The sequence below is a fragment of the Panthera uncia genome, chromosome F2 (genome assembly GCF_023721935.1).
Source record: "Panthera uncia isolate 11264 chromosome F2, Puncia_PCG_1.0, whole genome shotgun sequence".
NCBI classification, from domain to species: Eukaryota; Metazoa; Chordata; class Mammalia; order Carnivora; family Felidae; genus Panthera; species Panthera uncia.
In genome coordinates, this window is record NC_064812.1 from 20,082,095 (window position 1) to 20,102,210 (window position 20,116).

The window sequence follows — 20,116 nt, forward strand, 5'->3', positions numbered from 1 at the left end:
GCAGGTGCCTTAGGATATTCCTTCAGGTTTTAAGCCGAGGAGGTGAGATCACATTCTTTCTGGGCAATCCAAGGCCAATGACTGAGCATCGTGTTGGTACAGGATTCCCTCTTCCTAGCTAGTGTGGGAGTGCTCTATGGGCGATCTTGGTGTGGGAGCTCCCTCCTAAGTTGGTTGAGACTTTTCTCATAACTAGAACACGGTCTGAAACTCTTCCTGCCTAATCTTATTTGTCCTTCTCTTTATCTTTCATAGGCATTACCTCCAATCAATTTCTTGTATTTTTAAATCTTGGGTTCTTCTTCCCAAAGGAATTATTGCCACAGGCTTGTATATATGATCACCACTGTAGACAAATATATAAACTTAAATAAAGTGGTTCAAGTCACACAGCTCTTAATGGAATATTTTTTCCTACTTAAATGTTTTGTTTCATGCTGAATAATATCCATGAAATCATGCCTTTGATGTGCAACTTACACTTTCCTAGTGCACACTGGAAGTATAACTATTTAAAAAAGCTATCTGAGGCAACCCTTACTCATCTCACATTGGGAAAGAGCATAGTATCCTATGCATTTGCTGAGAATATATTCGTTTCATAAAAATTTATATGACCAGAGTATTTTTTGAAAGACAGGCAATTTTCCACTCAAAAGAAATGGAGCAGTACCTATCATCTCACTAGGAAACCAAAGATATTGATAAAAGACAATGTCTATGGTTGCCAGACCCTATATTAGACATTTTCCTCTCTGATTTTATTCAAAACTTTCATCACACCAGTAGAAGAGATAAATCCAGATAAATCTGACCTCTGGATCAATGATCCATTCATTCCTATGGCCTCCAAAATGAGTATATGTGCCTTAAGAAATATTCAGAATAAATTTATTACACAGCATGATACAAGAAAATACTTTAACTGTATTTTATGATTTAAAATTAAAATGCTTTACTAATAGTTAAAATAAGTTGACACTAATTCACATATTTCATATACATAAATAGGGTATGCATGGTCAAAAATTGAGACAACTGTTAAATTGTTCAAAAGTAACAAATCTTTAGTTAACCACTGTTAAATATTCTATATACTTATGTATATAAACAAATGAGTTTATTCACATTCCAAAAATTTTCCACACAAAAGTTTTAGGGTATTCAGCAAGATGGCACATTTAATAAGCAATAACATGCGCAATTTCATGAAAAGGCAATGTGGCCCAGTACACGGATGCTTTGGCAAAACTATACATTGCCTCAGGACAGAAGACGTACTTAGAATGATACAGGAAACTGTAGATAGAAAATTCAACAATATCCTTCATCTGGAATACCTCTCACGCATATCTGAGGATAAAACTTGGAGTTGGGAGACATAAAAAATCAAAATGCCACATGATATATACAGGTATCTCCACCTCTTGTTAGTCTTAGAACAGTGACTATTGTAATTTTTAGCAAACACCACTAGCCACAGCCCTCCACTCCCATCGTAATTATAGAAAAATGACAGCCTTTGACCATTAATTCTTAGTTCTGATGATGCCTTGAGGACTAGGTCAGTTGAGTCTACAGTGACATCTTTTGTCATGAAAAAGGCTGGAATAATGACCTAATGAGTTTACATGGGATGCCTCATTTTTATATGCACAGCTCCTCTGCTACAGAAGACTGATTATAAGGCAGTTTTACAATACACATATATTTAATTACTAGGGAACCTGTAAGGTAGAATTTGCCCTAAATACATCCAGAGCTAGGTGAAAAATGCCTAGTCATTTTACACCAGAAATTTGCAAGTGCTAACAAGATCAATTTTTATAGAGTATATTGATTAGAACACAAAAGTAAGTAATGCTACAACATTCATCCATTTGCCAATTCAATATACAGTTACTGAGTACATGATTTTTGCTATGCTCTTTTCTAGGCACTGGAGAGAGAGCTGTGAACAGATGGCTCCTCTCCATAAGCCTTACATCCTAGTGGAGAAGAGGACAAATACAGTAAGTACGTAAAATATATGCTATTTCTATTGATGCCATATTTAAAGGTATGTCATAAGTGCCTAGGAGAAAAGCAGGTATGGAGGAGGAGTGTGCCGGTATGAGACTCAGGGTGATGATTGAGCAAAAACCCAAAGAGGGTGAGGGAACAAGTCGTGCAAGTAATTGAGAGAAGAATGCTCCAGAGAAAGCAACTAGTCTTGACCTACTGCCCAGGGCACAGTTAGTACTCTCTCAAAAAGCCAAACTTTCAGAGCATTAAACAAAATGCATACATGTTCTAAAGATGATCACCTCCCCTTAACTCTGGACCCGTCCCCCATGAATCTATTCCATTGCCACCTGACACTGGCTCACTCAATGACAAACCTGAAGCATCATGATGTTAGAACCTTCGTGACGATGGCTCAGGATTCCAGATTCTGGCAAATGCAGAGGTGCAAATTCAGAGTTTACGTATGAAGATCGAATGGGGGGGGGGGGGTCTCAGACTAGAGACCCTCCTGATGTCAGCTCCAGGGCCGATCAGGAAGCCAGGCCAATTCAGGAAAGAGCTGACTCTTGATGTAAGAGTCAATGAGGAGCTGACAACGTTGATGTAAGGCAGCAGAGGAGACCGAAGCCCCGCAGTCCATGCCAGAATTAACGGACTAGAGAAACAGGCAGTCAAGCACTCTGGGGACCTTTGCAGACCGAAGCTGCCTAACTTTTCCCTTATATGGCAGGTTTGGCCTAAATTCTTACAGCTAAACTCATGAGTCCTTGGTTATGACAAAAAAAGTTCTAAAAGATGGCATCTAACACAATTAAACATTCTGCTAAAAACTTCTTTAGGGGAAAAAAGGGTCATATATATATATGATATGTATCATATATTTTATACATCATATATATATATATATTCATATGTAAAATCTTGAACTGAGGGATGCACAGCCATTGAGTGCCTGAACTTTGGAGCCAGACTACTAGGGTCCAAAGGCCAGCTTTCCCTCTTGGTAGGCACATGACCCTGGGTGCTCCTTAGGTCTGTTTTAGTTCCCTCATCTTTTTTCTTTTTTTAAATTTTTTAGGTTAATGTATTTATTTTGAGAGAAAGAGAGCACGAGCAGAGGAGGGGCGGAGAGATGGAGACAGAGAATCCCAAGCAGGCTCCACGTTGTCAGCGCAGAGCCCGATGTGGGGCTAGACCTCACAAACCGTGAGATCACGGCCTGAGCCAGAATTAGGAGTCGGACACTTAACCGGCTGAGGCACCCAGGTGCCCCAGTTCCCTCATCTTTAAGAGGAGATGTTATCTACCTCACAGAGTGGTCATGATGAAGATGATGAGCGATATTTGAAAAAATGCTTAGAGCGCTGCCTGGCATATATTAAGCACTATATAAATGCTTTTAAAATAAAATAGAGCATAATTTTAACTTCCTTTAAAATATGACTTCCAAAGACTTACCTCTTTGACCTTCATCAAAGAAAAAAGGCTCACTGACATTTCCTGAGAGACCATTTTTTACATAGAAAGGTTTAAAGCAGAATTTTTATATGGTATGAGTCTAGAAATTCCAAATCTGTCAAGTTTATATCAAACCTTTAACTGAGTTTCAAAGTGAATTGTATAAAAAATAGATGACCAAAAAAGATTAGCAAATGAATACTTTATTAGAGTCATAACACTTATAAAATAAATTTCTTTTCATCGTGGAGTTACCAGATTTTAAAACCAACCAATACTTTCTCATTTCTACAGCATATATAAAGAATTCTCAAATACCATAATTTTTGTTCAAGTGCTTTGTCACTCAATTCACAAACCCAGAACACGATTAATCTACAAATATAACTATTCACAGTCAGATGAGTTTTAGGCTTGGTTCTTAATGATCTAGAAGCAATCCATTTACAAAAATGCCACCAAAGCCATTTCATGAAATCATTTAATTTAATGCCACCAAGCATGAACCTGTTATACTTTGGAAACAAAAATAAAATCTCACAACTAAATCTAGCAGACTAACTTTAAACGATTCCAACTTGCATGGACTATATATCCTTATGGCACATTTATGACTTTGTAATATACAATTCATAATACAGGTTTAAGTGTGTGGTATGGTGCTAGAAAAAACATGGAAGTCAGGTCATAAGACTGATTTCTTCTTGCCACATATTGAAACACGTCTTTATATCACAAACCAAACTCTAAGAAGATTCTTCTTTTTGGAGATGATTATATAAACAGCATCTGATCACTGAGCATTGATCATGTTACTCATTCAAGACTGTTCTACGTCCATGAAATCTACCAGCATAACTTATACATGGCACTCTTAGGGGATGATTCAGCCACAAAAGCAAAGGGCTGAAGATTTAGCACTATCAAAAGGCTTCTTTTCCTGGAGGCAGCCCTCCTGGGGCAGGACAAAAGTACCCCACTTGGATGTGTCATGGGAGTGGGATCTAACTCTTGCCTGTTTTCCCATTCAAGCCATTTTGGCACTTGCCACAACCAGGATACCTCTAACAGATGCATTCAAATATTTTCTGTGCAATTCAGTCAGAGACAAGTTTTTATGATGGCTATTGTTTTAAAATGGATTCTGTACATCTGTCACCAATGCAAACCAACATAAATGTCGGGGCTACTATTAAAACACATAAGAAGTTACAACTTTAAGTTATATTTAGTATTCTACTGAAATTTAACCCAAAGTAATGTAAAAGAATGAGAAGTAAAAAGTTAACTCTTCAGGGAGTTCTATTTGGTAGAGCCTCATATATCCACACATGAATATTCCCATGTTCATGCACAGGGACAAACAGCTGTATTCTGAAGCATAAATAAATCCAAAGTAAGACAGAAGTAGAAGAGACCAGTTCCAGGAGTGGTGAAGGGTCTCTGGGGATCTCATTGGAAGGATGCCGGATGACAGGTTTGCTCAGTTGTTAAAGAGACCCTTGGTCAGATTAGGCCACTAGGATTTAGTTCATAAATTACTTTTTCTTGTATCCAAGACTCTGCTTGAATTAGCTTGAGCAACCATCCACCACCTCAAGGGTTAGCACTTGACCATCAACACAAAGGTGATATGATTATTGCATAATGAGGCTAAATATTATGTGGCTTATCTAGTTTTATAGCTTTCAGGATCAGTTCAATAAAATACATAACATAGAACTAAGGTTTTACACCAGAGGTCGGCAAACCGTAACTCACAGCCCACAGGCCAAATCCAGCTTGCTGCCTGTCTTTGCGAATAAAGTTTTGTTGGAACCCAGGCGCGCTCATTCACTGATGTGTGGTCTATGGCTGCTTTCACAAAGTAACAGCAAGGCTGAGTCGCTGCAACACAGACTGTATGGCCCACAAAGCCTAAAATATTTACCATCTGGACTTTTACAGAAAAATGGCGCCAATCTCTGTTTTACGCTAAAAAGACAGAATTCAGTGGGAAGACTATTTAAAATGTGTCTTTTTTCTTTTTATGAAATTTTAGTTACCTAGTAAAATTAAGGTTTAGGTGACTCAATAACCAAACAAAAGATATACCTCTTTTTCATGAACAATATCGGTATATTTTATGGATATAAGGGAAAATTTTCTTAAAAAAGGAAAGAGGCAGCTGTAAAATTAAAGGCCACTTCTTTGTTTATCATCATAATAAAATTAAAATTCCATCCATGCAATGAACCAAAACTTGTCCTTAGGTGCTCTCTCTATATAAACAAGTTGCTTTTGGAATGTTATTACATTTGGACAAAATGGTGTCCAAATTGATCAGACACGTAAAGTAGACAAATGAAACCAACACATAGACTATTAGTTTCTCAGGAGTGTCACGGTCGCCATCTTCGCAACGCCAGACCCAAACTGCAACCATAACAGGCTGTCGTCACAAAGGCAAAAATCTAAGAAAGAGGAAACAAAAGCTCACATCAGATTTATAACACTGACTTTAATTTTAGAAAAACCCACTCATCCCAAGGAACAACTATCTGAAGACTGAAGTACCTAAAGATACTTCAACACTTACGAAAATGGTTTGTATTCATTCATCTTTTTGATGATTGTACTACCATCTAATCCCCTCACACCATTAACCCTTCCTTTCAACATTCTAGCCCCTAATAATGTTTTGGTTTGTGGACAGGCCTAGCTTTAACGTTTGTTCACATGCTGGACTCACTTGTTAAGTATTTATGAAACTCTCAACACCGTATTCAAAAATTCGCTGCGAGGTGTCTATTCATACAGTGATCTCATGGCCAAGAAAAGTGCAAGTATGAGAGCTGGAGGATGTATAAAATCCTACCGGTGACAGTGGAAAGGGATTTTAGAAGTAAACAAAGAAAACCCATAGAAATGAATCAACAGATTCATTGGGCGTGGGAGATACTTCTGAAACCCGCACTGAACTCTGAATTACTGTCCTTACTATTTGACAAGGGTTTCTTTAGCAACAGCTACGTGTACATCAGTGCATTTGGTGCATATAAACAAACAGTAGCTATTCTCCTCATCCTTTTTGAATTCACGATCCATAGAAAAGTATAAGACAAAGCAATTAAATGTGATAAAACATTATGACTTAGTGCAGCAATCCTTTACCAGAAAACTCCAGCTCTGAGAGGGAATATCGGATTCACCTACAGAACGTGACCATTCTCTAATTGCCATTCTGCTATTCTCCCCAGCCGCCTTCTGCTGGTTGTCTCTCTGATGCATCTCTAACCTAGACATCGTCTACTGAATGAGAATGACCACTGTTGATATCTATTGTTAACAAAAATGAATTTTCCTCTCTCAGGTATATTGAAATAAAAAATAAAGTGAGGGACTCAATATAGTGTTACAAAAGAACAAATCATACATTTAGGTATGATTAAAACTCAGAAACTAAAGGTTTACTTCTATGAGAACATATGGATGAGCTGCTATGTAATGCAGAAGGAAAGCATGTAGAGGTTTACTAAGGCAGTTTCACTTAGGCACAGAGAGAGGGAAGGATAACAGGGACAAAGTCACAGAAGAGCGTCAGCCACAATGGAATCACAACATGGCAACACTGAAAACTGGGCTCCTGGGACAAAGGAACGTTAGTGAGAAATTAATGACATGGATCAAGTCCTTGAGCACCTGCTACTCTTATGAAAGTAGGATCTTAAGGCGACTATAAATAGACCAATCTGGTGCTAGTACAAGGATCTGGCAGGTAGTGCGAAGACAGCCTGCAGCACTAAAAAGGAGGGGACAGAAGTAGAAAAGGAAAATTCTGTGAGAATTGAGGACTAATAGGAAGGACACCTGGTAGGAAAAAAGTCAACTCCAAGGCCCTGAACTTTTCTTCACTTCATAAAATTGTTAAAAGTCCAGTGGCTTTCTAGCTGTGGTCTTTGGTAATAAGGATCTCACGAAAGTGCCTCAGAGATGATGAGGCCGACAGAGGTGGCTTAAGAGAAGGAAGAACGTCTTCTCCCAATCCAACTAGAGCATCTGTGCTCTTGCCTTCTATATTCATTGGGTTTTCAGTAAGGTTTCATTACGTGAGACAGTTTCACTTCCTATAAAAGAAAGTATAAAAACACTGATCTAAACTATAAGCCTGTCAAAGCTGGAGCCATGCTCCTTTCTGTTGCAATCTATCATCAGTCTAATCATTGGAGATGCTCAATGAATTCTGACAAATTGTCACAGAGGTTTGAGAACCCGGGGGATGATAGGAGGTCTTAGAATCATCACAGCTCTCCCCTTTGAAACCCAGACTCTAGACCTGTGCTGTCCAATAGGATGGCCACAGCCACATGTGGCTGTTCAAATTGAAGTGTAAATTAATTAAAATGAATGGATTAATTGGATTAATCAGTGGCCGCTATATCAAATAGTGCACACACACAACATTTCTACCATTTTAGTAAGTGCTGCTGGACAGCGCTGCTCCAGAGAGATTTTAATGGCCACATGGGGAGTCCTGGGATGTCTGTATGTGCTGTCTGCATAGAACAGTAAAACTTGAGGGTCACTAACTTGCTATATAGTCATATTAAATATCGGCACATTTTAGGGAGTAAGTTGGATTTCTGGCATTTTCAAGATTATAAAAACAGAAATAATATGTCTTCAAATTCCCCATATCAACACAAAACAACAAACTCACTTAAGTATTATGAATTAAGGAAGATAAAAAAAATCAAAATATTTCTCCACGGCATGTATTTCATCTGTCATCTATCGTACTGGCTGGCGTATTCACCCCCTCACTCACAGGGACTTTCCCCAGTGGCAGGAACTGGACCTTGTTCATCCCTGTCCCCAAAACCCAGCAAATTACCTACCTCGTGCTAGGCTCTCCATAAATATTCACTGAATTGAAAGGAATTACAATTATAATTAAGATGAATTACCACGTCTGGAGTTACAGGAAGTAAAAAGCACAAGGAATTCTTTTCACAAAGTAGACTTGGTTGTACCATGCCAGCCACAACCACGGACTGGCTGTCATCTTACACGGACGTCAGCCTCTGTGCTTCAACGTCATTGTCTACAACACGAGGGGTAACGGCAGTACTTTGCCCAGCAGGTTATTACATAGATACTTAGCTAGTATATGTTTAAAGCCAACGGCTATTATTAGAGAAAACTACGGCTGCCTGAGGAGCTTCTGGGAGACCATGACAGCGAACGCAGGGCAGGGGTGGGTGCTGGTAACCGGGACTCCTCGACACTCACTGTGGCTGCTACATTTATGTTATACTGGTTATCACTCAAGAGTGGCTGCACAGCCGTGGTCACATTGCAATGCAGGTCATGCAGGGATGTGGCTGCTGCCTCCAGTAAAAAGGCTCCAAAGTAGAAGACGAACACGGTAAAATGATACGCAAAATCCTGAAACAGGAAAAAAAAAGACAGCTACAATTTAAAGTAGTACTTTCCCCCCCCTGTTCCTTATTTCAGTTGATGAGGTTTAGGTTCCGGAAGGTTAGAACATGTAGTCAATCCTTCACCATACTCACCATTTGCTTTGGCTGCTTGAGCAACGTCAAGCTATCAAAATCCAAAGGAAAATCAACCGACTCACCGTAATCGGTAGTGGCAAACCTTCTGCTACACTTAATTTTACAGTAAAATATGTAATTTCAGCATAGAGTAAGGTGCCACAGAGATCAATATTAACATAAAAAAGGAATAACGTATGCTGTTTTTAAAGTTCAAGTAAAACAACATTTAAATTACACCTTGCTTGAAGCATCTGGGTGGCTCAGTCCGTTAAGCATCCGACTCTTGGTTTTGGCTCAGGTCATGATCTCACGGTGTGTGAGTCTGAGCCCCCGACCGGGCTCTGTGCTGACAGTGCAGAGCCTGCTTGGAATTCTCTCTCCCTCTCTCTCTCTGTCCCTCCCCCACTCACACACACACTCTCTCTCTGAAAATAAATAATAAACTTAAAAAAATTACACCTTGTTCTTATAGTTACTAGATAATAATTATATTACTGTAGTACATTATACAGTTATGTAATAATATACACACATTTATAATTAAGTCTTTTATTTCTGAGCAATTATGATTTTCATCCACGAGACTGTCACCTCATACACTGAAAAATGCAGACGACCTATGACATCACAGAATTCAATAACGTATCTCCTGATATTCTAACAAAGCAAATATTATATCATAGGCTTCTACAAAAAGTACAGGAACTTCTCACACAAAAGTTAATTGTCATCAGGTGATTTCGTACATTGCTGGCACTGTGAGGTGCGACTCTACTGGAACTCACATCGTCTCACGTGAACGGATAACATCCATCAACACATTGCTGTGTGTGTCTGTCAGCAGCTCCCAGGTACCAGGTACTTTACACTCATTATCATCCATCCTTACAACTACCATTTATTATTCCCATTTTACAAACAAGTAATTTTTTGTTTTTTTAATTAACTAAATGTTCTTTAAAAACAATTTTTTTTAATGTTTATTTATTTTTGAGAGAGACAGAGACAGAGACAGAGAGACAGACAGACAGCGCATAAGCAGGGGAGGGGCAGAGAGAGAGGGAGACACAGAATCCGAAACAGGCTCCGGGCTCTGAGTTGTCAGCACAGAGACTGACAGGGCACTCAAACCCTCGAACTGTGAGATCATGACCCAAGCCCAAGTCTGATGTTCAACCATTTGAGCCATCCAGGCACCCCTAATTAAATAACTGTTCTAAAATCATACAAAGATGAACTTCTGAAAGGAGAACTCAAAGCCACATAAGTCTGTCTGGTTCCAAAGTCCACTTTCTTTCCTCTATCACATGGTCTATTACTGATACAGCAACATTACAGAGAAAGAACACAGCTCTGCCTTGGTAAATGCCCATTCAGCAAACAAAATTATCCATAGGAATTGTTCTTACCCTGCCTAGAATAATAAGGAAAAGTTAACTCATCAGGAGAATTAAAGGTACACGCTAAAAATGCTTTCTACTGAACACCTAATTCATAAGCTAACTCACCAGTGCCTTCAAAAGTTTTAAGAACAGTGTTACATACTGACCATGTGTTTAGTCCAGAGGAGAAATGCTCAGATATATGTAGTTACTCAACAATGTTAATTGATGAAAGTCAAAGTCCACGTGTGACTACTTTTAGGGATTAAAAATAATAGAGCTGGATCTCAATTAGTAACAAAGATTGAGAGGATATGTTTGAGATCATTAGGCACTCAACTAATTTACTGCGGTGGATCCTCAGGAGCAGCTCATGTTACCTTGAAGAGGTGAGGAGTTTGGTGACATGGCCTGCCACTCTTGGTCCGATGAGGCCTTTATCATCTTCACCAACCTCATGTCCTGCCACCCTCACATCTCTGAATATCGGCCACTTCGGCCTCAAGGTGGCGGCCTTTGGTGCTAGGAAGCACTCTATGCCTCAAGGCTGATGCTCCTTACACACAGTATTGTGTGGCTGGAGAGACTCTTCCCACAACCAATTACCACTTGCACCCTTCCCCACCTCCCACCAACTTTCTATTCTTGTCTAATTTTACCTTCTCCCTCCTTTTCAGGAGTATCAGAATTGACCTGTGGTAAAGGCTTCCCTGTCCAACCCTTTTCCTTCCCTCTTCATCTTTCATGGTGTTAACCATCCAGTAAACTTCGTGCACTCCTAACTCTGTTTGGCTTAGGCCATGTTGTCCAGCTACCCATATTATTCTAGGGCCACATGTACCCTAAGGTGTTGGAGGAAAAGAATTGAATTCATGGCAACACTGGAGAGAAAATCACCACGCAGGCGCTTGGAGTTCTAGAGTCAGGCAGGTAACCTGCAGCAAGGGGTTACATGTCCTTGTAAAGCAAGTTGCTCCTGATGTTCTACGGGGCCCACGTGGAGAAGGAGCATTTTGACTTGAGACACCAAGGACTAAGTATTCAGAATGTCCCACCATGAACGGAATTCTGTCAAAACTACCACCCAGTAAGTCAAACAGGTCAACAGCAATCCTTAAGATGGGGTGGCACATCAGAGATCAATCTGAGCCGGGCTAGAGGGCACATCAGGTGCTAGCCTGAACCCCCAATCACCTACCACAGTGGAACTGTCCCCCTTCCTCACTCACTTGTGGCCACATGAAGGAGGGGGTCCCTTATGTCTAGCTGAAGGAGAAAGAAAACACCTGCACTTCTTTATGGTGGCATGATTCGTGGCTGCAAGGTGACAAGGGACAGTGGCTGTATCATATGTGCACTGTAGCCACAGTCAGGGTTGGCTTTGAAAGACAGTGGTTAGGGAATATTTTCCTAATGGGTTGAACTGTGAATGGTGCATTATGCCATGTACTTTGTTTGGAAAACAAAGTGGCCCAGAGTGAGGATATACAGAGACTCATGGTCAGTGGTAATGGTCAGGGCCCTGGGAGAATAAAAGACTGAAAGTTCTGAGACAAGGAAGTACGGAGCAGGGAGATGGACATATGGGATTTGGTGTGAAGTGTGATCTGTCTGTCACATGGTGATGCCCACCAGCAGCATCCAGGCATGGAATGACACACAGAAAAAATGGCCCAGCCAGTTGATGCAAGCCAGGCTTTGTCACCAGCCACCTGATTACTGGCATTATGGGCCCAAGAGCAGAATGACCATAGTTGGGAGAAGGCTATGTAACGCCCAGTAGCATTGACTTCCAATCGCCAAAGCTGATTTAGTTACTGCCTCTTCTGAATGTTGAACCTGCCAACAGCAGAGACTGAGACTTTGATATAGCACAATCCTTACCTGGTAGCAAATTGATGAAACTGGGCTCCTAGCTTCCTGGAAGGCATATGGTTTATTCTCATAAATCAAACACTCATTTTGAGTTTGTATTAGCTATTCCTTTCCTGAAAGCCTCAGCCACCACCACTATACAGGGACTTACAGAATGCCTGATTCACAGGCATCTACTCAACAGAGCATGTGACCAAAGGACCAACTTCTCAGCAGAGGAAGAGTGGGAATGGGCCCATGACCATGAGTTGTGTCATAGTGCACCATTTAGAAGCTGCTGGCCTGAGAGCATGACGGAATGACTGGCTAAAGGCACAGTTTGGAGAACGTGTGGCCATCTTTTGGGATGCGGTAGGTATAGGGCACATGAGTTTTCTACATGGTGTTATATCCCCACTGAAAGAACGGGAAACGAGGGGTAGAAGCAGGAATTTCTCCACTTACTATTACTCCCAATAACCTGATGACTTTGTGATTGCTGCCCCTGCGACTCTGAGCTCTGCATGTCCAGAGGCCCTGGTCCCCCAAAGGGTATACTCCTGCTGGAGGATACAGCAAGGGTCCCACTGAGCTATAAGCTATGCTGCCTGCCTGTGAATTTGGGGAACAAAAGGCAAGAGAAGGAATCACCATCCTGACAAGGGTAGCTTGCCCGTATCATCAAGGGAAGGGAAGGCTGCAGATACATAGGAGGGCAGTGCATGTGGAACTCAGGTGATCTTGCTCTTGGAACTCTCATGCCCGGTTGGGACTAAAAATGGACAGCTGCAGCAAAACAAGGATATGGTTACCAGGGGCTCAGCCACCCTCGGGAAGGAGGGTTTGGATGACACCGCCAGGTAAACCACCGAGACCAGCAGACCTGAGTGTCGAGCAAGGGCAGTAAGACGGCTCGTGGAGGAGGGAGATGATGAGCACCGGTTGTGGCCCTGAGACCAATGCCAGTTAGAGGGGCTGTGCTTTGTCCATCTGGCCTAAGTGCTCACTCAGGAAGAGAACCTTGGAGGAGCAGTTCCTGGGACACAGAGAAGTGGATCCACCGGTGCAAGAAGTGGACAGTAGCCTCTGTAATCACGCACTGCACGCATTCCCCATTAAGAAAGAAGCTGGCATTAGCTGACAGCTTCAGCTTCAGTGGGTTGGGGACCTACTGCTGTGTTTCAGCCAATGCCACATTCCTCCTGGCAGCCCCCAGCTAATGATGCTCCAGTGGGGATGCTGGATGCCTGGCCACTTTTGCCCAATACAAGACTTCTGAAGGAAGGACTGTGCTCTTCAGCTTCTCATTAATTTGAACAAGACTGCCAATCTACATCCCACTCTAAGACTTTCCTGCTTTATCCTACTTCCTTGCCCATTACCTTTGACAGGTGTTATCTCTTCCCCTCCTTCTAAAAAAAAAAAAAAAAAATCTTGCACTTTTAAATCCATCTTACAGTCCGCTTCCCAGTGGACCTGAGATGACAGATATGTTCTTCTAGTACCCTGAGCATTCCCTGCTTGGCCAATAACATCATTTTGATTAATGCATCAATCGTGTAATCATTTCTTTAATGCCACTGCCTGCTACAACAAACTCTGAGAGCCACTGCAGGCCTGTCTTGTTCACCACTCTATTGCTAGGGTCTAGGATAGGGCCAGATACGTATTAGGTGCTCAGTAAAGATCCCCCGCCACTGGAGAGCCACGCCCATGTTTATATTTGGCCATCCTTGTCATCTTATTCCAACTGCTGTTCTGTGTGGAATGTGTGCAAGAAGGTCTTCCACACGTTTTGCTCGTTCTGGACAACGCAGATTGTTTATGCAAAACCAGTGGTTCTCAAAGGTAAGCATGCCTCAAAATCATCTGAAAAGCTTGTTAAAACACAAACTATGGGGCCCCACCTTCTGAGTTCCTGACTCAGTAGGTCTGGGTAGGATGGGAGAGTTTACATTCTACCAAGTTCCCAGGTTGACGCTGCTGCGGCTGGTCAGGGACCACCCTTTGGGAACCACCTGTCCTGAGTCCTTGGCACATCCCCATCAGCAGATGGCCCCGTCCTTCTTGAGTCTCCTTTGCATACCCTTGCTCTTCTGCCAAACTTTCCAATATTCATACACCCCAGAGTGCCGCCCACTTGTCTTCACCTTTTGCTCAGGTAAATGGCCTCAAGCATAGCTTGATTTTTTTTCAGCAACAAATGACCCCCCCCCCCCATATTCTTATCTTAAGGCCATGTTTTGCTCCGCACTTCAAGGTGAAATTTTTACTAGTTAAAAAAAGAGCTACATCATAAATAGGGGAATCCTGGTTTCTGCAACGGCAGCATGAAAAGGGGTGATGGCCACACAGAGCCTCAGCCTTCTCATCTGAAAAAATGAGAAAATGGTGTCCCATAGGAATCGACCTAAAGATCAAATAAGTAAATGAAGTGTCAGGACAGAAAATACAGATCAAGACATTCACAGTATTAAGTGATGTCCACAATGGGCAAATGTGGGTCAACTGTGTTGGGGGAATAAAATGAATTTGTTTAATTGTACAGGACTTCTTTTTGTAGCTTTTATTTTCCTAAAATATATCTTTCCTTCACACCCCTCCTCTCCAAAAGTGGAAAATAAGTATGGTATCCCTTGTTTAAAGTTAGGCAGAATGGTGTTATTTCCTCTACACACACACACACACACACACACGCACACACACAGAGTACAGAAAAACCATTTCAAAATGAAAAACTGCTTCTTTTCTCAGAATAGGGCAAGTTTTTTGCATTTAGTATAGCTTATTACATATATTACATATTATATTTTTATTTCATCATTTATACCGAAGCTAGAAAGCTTGGGGAAAAATACTGAGGACATCTACCACCACGGATGTTAACTCAATCTCATGATCAACAACAGTTAGAAGCTATGAATATTTTAGTCAATATCCCACAACAAATACTTTTAGAAAATAAATTCTTCATCAAAATGTATTTCTGCTTCCTTTGTGCATTGTATGCAGGTAGCATTAAACTGTCACCACTAGGGAAAATGATTATCTTTTGAGCAGTTAATGTCTAACAGTTCCAGAACACAGCAATTGAAAGTTGTTACCATCTGGTGGCAACTCCCACAGTACGTTTGGCTCAAAACTCTTTCTGGCTAGGAGTACACAACATAGGTTATGAAACCCACCAAAAGCAGCCATGTGGTCAAAAAATGACTGATTATGTAGAAAATCACACAAGAGGAGAAACAAAAGGAGCCCTCTGGAAACATGGCAAGCGTTTAAGTCTGCTCCTTGAAGGCGTGAGCCAGGTCTGTAAAACGTGGCTACCGTCACCAGGCTGCGCAGTGACCCCGCTGCACCGTGTGCTGTGTGTGGCCACCACCGTTCGCTCCCTCAGGGTGGACGGCCGCAGCTAAGAAAACCACAGGATACACTCTGCAGGGGACCATGCAACAGACTGGGAGGTCTTCCAATTTCAACGGCCTCTTCCATAAAGTGGTTTAATTAGGAAAAACAAAAAACCAAAAAACGAAAACCCACTCTTACATTTTATTGCCCGAACAACAGATATAACATTACAGACTGGGGGGAGGAACACAAGTTTAGGAAACCTAATACATTTATAAGAATATTAACAATGTACTCAATATCAAAAATTAGACTCAATATAAACAAAAGGAAAACAGATGTTTACAAGTCTTTCATGGTTTGTTTCCCTCTTTCTCCCCTCCCCACCCCCATCCCATATGTTCATCTATTTTGTTTCTTAAATTCCACATATGAGTGAAATCATACGGGATTTGTCATTCTCTGACTTCTCTCACTTACCACAATACACACTAGCTCCATCCATGCTGTTGCAAATGGCAAGATTTCATTCTTTCTGAAGGCTGAGTAATATTCCATTGTGTATATATACCACCTTTTCTTTACCCTTTCATCAGCTGATGGACATTTGGGCTGTTTATATAGTTTGGCTATTGTTGACAATGCTGCTCTAAACATCAGAGTGCATACCCCTTTGAATCTGTATTTTTGTATCCTTTGGGTTAAATACCTAGTAGTGCAATTCTGGATCATAGGGTAGTCTATTTTTAACTTTTTGAGGAACTTCCATACTATTCCCCAGAGTGGCTGTATCAGTTTGCATTCCCAACAACAGTGCAAGAGAGCTCCCCTTTCTCCACATCCTTGCCAACACCTGTTGTTTTCTGTATTGTTAATGTTAGCCATTCTGACAGGTGGGAGGTGGTACCTCATCGTGGTTTTGGTTTGTATCTCCCTGATGATGAGTGATGTTGAGCATCTTTTCATGTGTCTGTCAGCCATCCAGAGGTCTTCTTTGGAAAACTTTCTATTCATGTCTTCTGTCCTTTTCATATCTGGATTATTTGTTTTTTTGGACTAGATGGGTGATGGGTATTAGGAGGGCACTAGTTATGATAAGCCGGGGTGTTGTATGCAAGTGATGAATCATTGAATTCTACTCCTGAAACCAATATTGTACTATATGTTAACTAACTAGAATCTGAATAAAATTTGAAAATAAATTAAATAAATGAAAAAAAGATTGTATGTCTAATAAAACCAGGAGTGATGTTGGCAAAACATTTAAACATTGGTACAGCATGTGCATCAACCAGTTAGAAGGAACGCTGGGCAGTGCAGGCTCCTGGAGACTCACTACCTTTCCAGGCATTAACCTTTTAGTTGCTGAGCTATTCGGCAGTCCGGGAAAGTCCCAGAGGAAGGGCCAGGATGATGGGGAGCACAGCACTGGGGAAGAGGTAGCAGGGTGGGGGCAGTGACTGTGTATTAGCTAGGACTGAAGGCTATACTGGTACATGGTGGCCAAACACCATCTTTGAACCTAATACTAGAAGAGGCTGCTGCTGTACCAACGTTAGGTATCGATGGTTCATTCATACATTATTACAGGAAAGCCAGGCAATTAGGGAGAGGAGATTAAGTGTCTATCTATAACTTAGACTGAGATTTCTGATCTTCATCACTTGACCATTTATTAGAAATATTTTCTCATCATTAATGAGAAATCAAGGCAAAAATGTAGGAACACACTGCAGCAGCAACCTCAGAAATAGGACTTCCTGTATGTGTGTGTGTGTGTGTGTGTGTGTGTGTGTGAGAGAGAGAGAGAGAGACAGAGACAGAGAGAGAGAGAGAGAGAGACAGAGACAGAGACAGAGAGAGACAGAGAGAGAATGAGAATATGTTTTTTTCTTAAGTCTTTATTTAAATTCCAGTTAGTTAACATACAGTATAACATTAGTTTCAGGTGTACAATTTAGTAATTCAACAGAAGGGCTTTTATTTATTTTTATTTCTTCTTCTTCTTCTTCTTCTTCTTCTTCTTCTTCTTCTTCTTCTTACCATTTATTTATTTTTGAGAGACACAGCATGAGTGGAAGGGGCAGAGATAGAGGGAGACACAGAACGTGAAGTAGGCTCCAGGCTCTGAGGTGTCAGCACAGAGCCCGACGTGGGGCTCGAACACACAAACCATGAGATCATGACCTGAGCCGAATTCGGATGCTTAACCGACTAAACCACCAAGGCATCCCTCAACAGAAGGGCTTTTAAAGTTTCAAACTGCAAGCCTTGTGTATTTATGGAATTATGACAATTGCTGATCACTTACTATAAATCACAAAGCTGATGAGCGCTTTAGAATGCATTCGTGCCATTATTCCTTAATGGTATCTAAGGGAGGTAGGTATCATTATTACCATTTTACAGAGGAAGAAATTGAAAGCCAAAGAGGTTCAGTATTTTGCCCAAGGCTACATAGTTATTAAGCAAACCAGACTTAAGTTCAAAGCCTGTGCAGGATTATAACCACTGTACCACACTTCCTCCTTAATTTTTTACACTAACCATTTGCCCCTGGGCTGGGTTAATGGGCAGCCACATTCACTAGACTTCACTGCTAGTAACATTTGGGATGATGGTTCTTCTAAGACTCTGTAACAAAGAACATTTTTTAATATGCCTAGCCTCTGTCCTAAAGCTGGTGAATACAATGTTACCATACTTGAAAGGAACAATATAAGCCTGATTTAAGGCTTGATTTAAATTTCTAACTACCGACTGATTGGAATTCAACCTCCACTGGCCATTATGAAATAGTCCCAGAGAATGAATAAGCATAAGCATGAAAAAGGACCCCTATGTTATATGGGAAAAGGGAAAGTAAGTGGATCCAATCTACTGGTGTCATAATTTTTAAAGTTATGTTGATTGTAAATTCATCTCTTAAAATTGACCAATTCTTAATAATTTAGGACAGGAATTAAAAATAAATACAAACTATCCCCTTTTGTAAGTATTTAGAGAAGAGAATATACCGCTCCTTGTTTTCTGAAAAGGATATATATATTTAATATCTGAAGCAGAAATCAATGGAAAATTTCAAGATGTATGTCATAGCATCCATCCCCCAAAAGCATCTCTTTGATAGTTCAATAACTGTAATGCAATTCATTTACTGTACGAAATAAAAGAGTCTTTGAGTAAAGGTCACCCAACTCATAAAGGAGTAACAGATTTCTCGGCTCTATTGACAGAAATTTCACAAAGAGGGACCCTGCTGTCCAGCAAGGCACTAGCACAGCAGACCCGGTGGTCAGACCTCTCTCTCTCACTGGGGATCGAAGAGGAGATCAGGCATTTCACGACAGAATAAGATATTTATACGTCTCTCTCATTTTCCTGAAATAGACTTAAAAATCCCTTACCAGGAAGTTCCAGTTGGCATCAATCTGAGTCACCATGCCAGAGAGGAACACGCCCAGGAAGAGGAGGGAAAAGATAAAAGCCGTCACGGACACGAACATGACCCATCCTTGTAGCAGAGGTAGAGGAACGTTGGAGGAGGCAACCAGAATCCAGACGAGTCCCCCGAACAGCTGAAGGAAGAAAGAAAGATGTCACAGGAGTGGGCAACAGAACTGAACGTCCATGCTTACACCTCTACCTCTACCTTTGCTTCCCCCCAGACCCCTGTACACATGCTGCAAGCCCCCTACACAGACACCTGCTTTCCTCAAGGGCAAGGCCAGAGCTTCCATGCACAGGTCTGACCTGGAGCCACACCTGTTTCTGCACCTGCCTCCGTGGTGGATGCTCATCCCCAGTCCATGAACAGACACAGAACTCTTGCATCACCTAAAAATATCCTCCTTTGACCCCGTGGCCTTTCTAACTATTTCCTCTTCAGTCAACCATTTTTGCAAACTCATCTGTGCCTGGTCCTCACCTCCTATCCTAGCTGTGATCCTTCATACCTCTGGCTTCCGCTCTTACCACTTCTCAGAGAGTTTACTAGCACAGATCAGCCATGACTTCCTAACCTGTCAGCGCTAATGGCCACGTGTCCGTCCTTATCATGGCCTATTTGAACATGTGAGATTATTGCCCATCTGTCGAGTAAAAGCCGCAGCGGCTGTACGTGGTAGTGAACAAGGTCTACCTGATTTTTGATACTCTTCTATGTGCTGGGCACAGACCTAATATTCAGTAAGTAGCTGCTGCCTGTCAGGGACTGTTCCAGATGCTGGGAATAAGATGGTCAACAAGCTACACCTGGTCTCCGCCATCGCAGAATTCCTGGCCTCTTACAGGAAAGAGACAAGTAAGTGTGTAAAATGCTGCTTCACACCTGTCACAATTGGGCAAATACTGGGCACTGCAGGTTCACCGAGTGAGGGCTCTAAAAATCCAGAGCTGAAAAGACAGGAAATACACCCCAGTAGCAGCAACCCAAAAGACAAAGCTAGGGAGTGTAGAGGTGGGAGGAGAAGGCTGTTTCCTGCAGGAGATGAGCCCTGACTGGGGGGGGGGGGGGGGGGGGGGGGG

The 20,116-nt window shown here is 41.5% G+C and overlaps 1 protein-coding gene across 1 annotated transcript in view; it reads right to left on the reverse strand.

The window, feature by feature from the left end:
- Positions 1-3,652: 3,652 nt before the first annotated feature.
- Positions 3,653-20,116, reverse strand: part of MAL2 (mal, T cell differentiation protein 2) — a 29,027-nt gene continuing 12,563 nt past the window's right edge. Inside the window, exons 2-4 of the mRNA XM_049632975.1 lie at positions 18,997-19,167; positions 8,737-8,892; positions 3,653-5,918 (exon numbers count right to left, since the gene is read on the reverse strand). Coding sequence (XP_049488932.1) covers positions 5,847-5,918; positions 8,737-8,892; positions 18,997-19,167 — 399 coding nt within the window. The 3' untranslated portion in view covers positions 3,653-5,846. The remainder of the gene's footprint in view (positions 5,919-8,736; positions 8,893-18,996; positions 19,168-20,116) is intronic.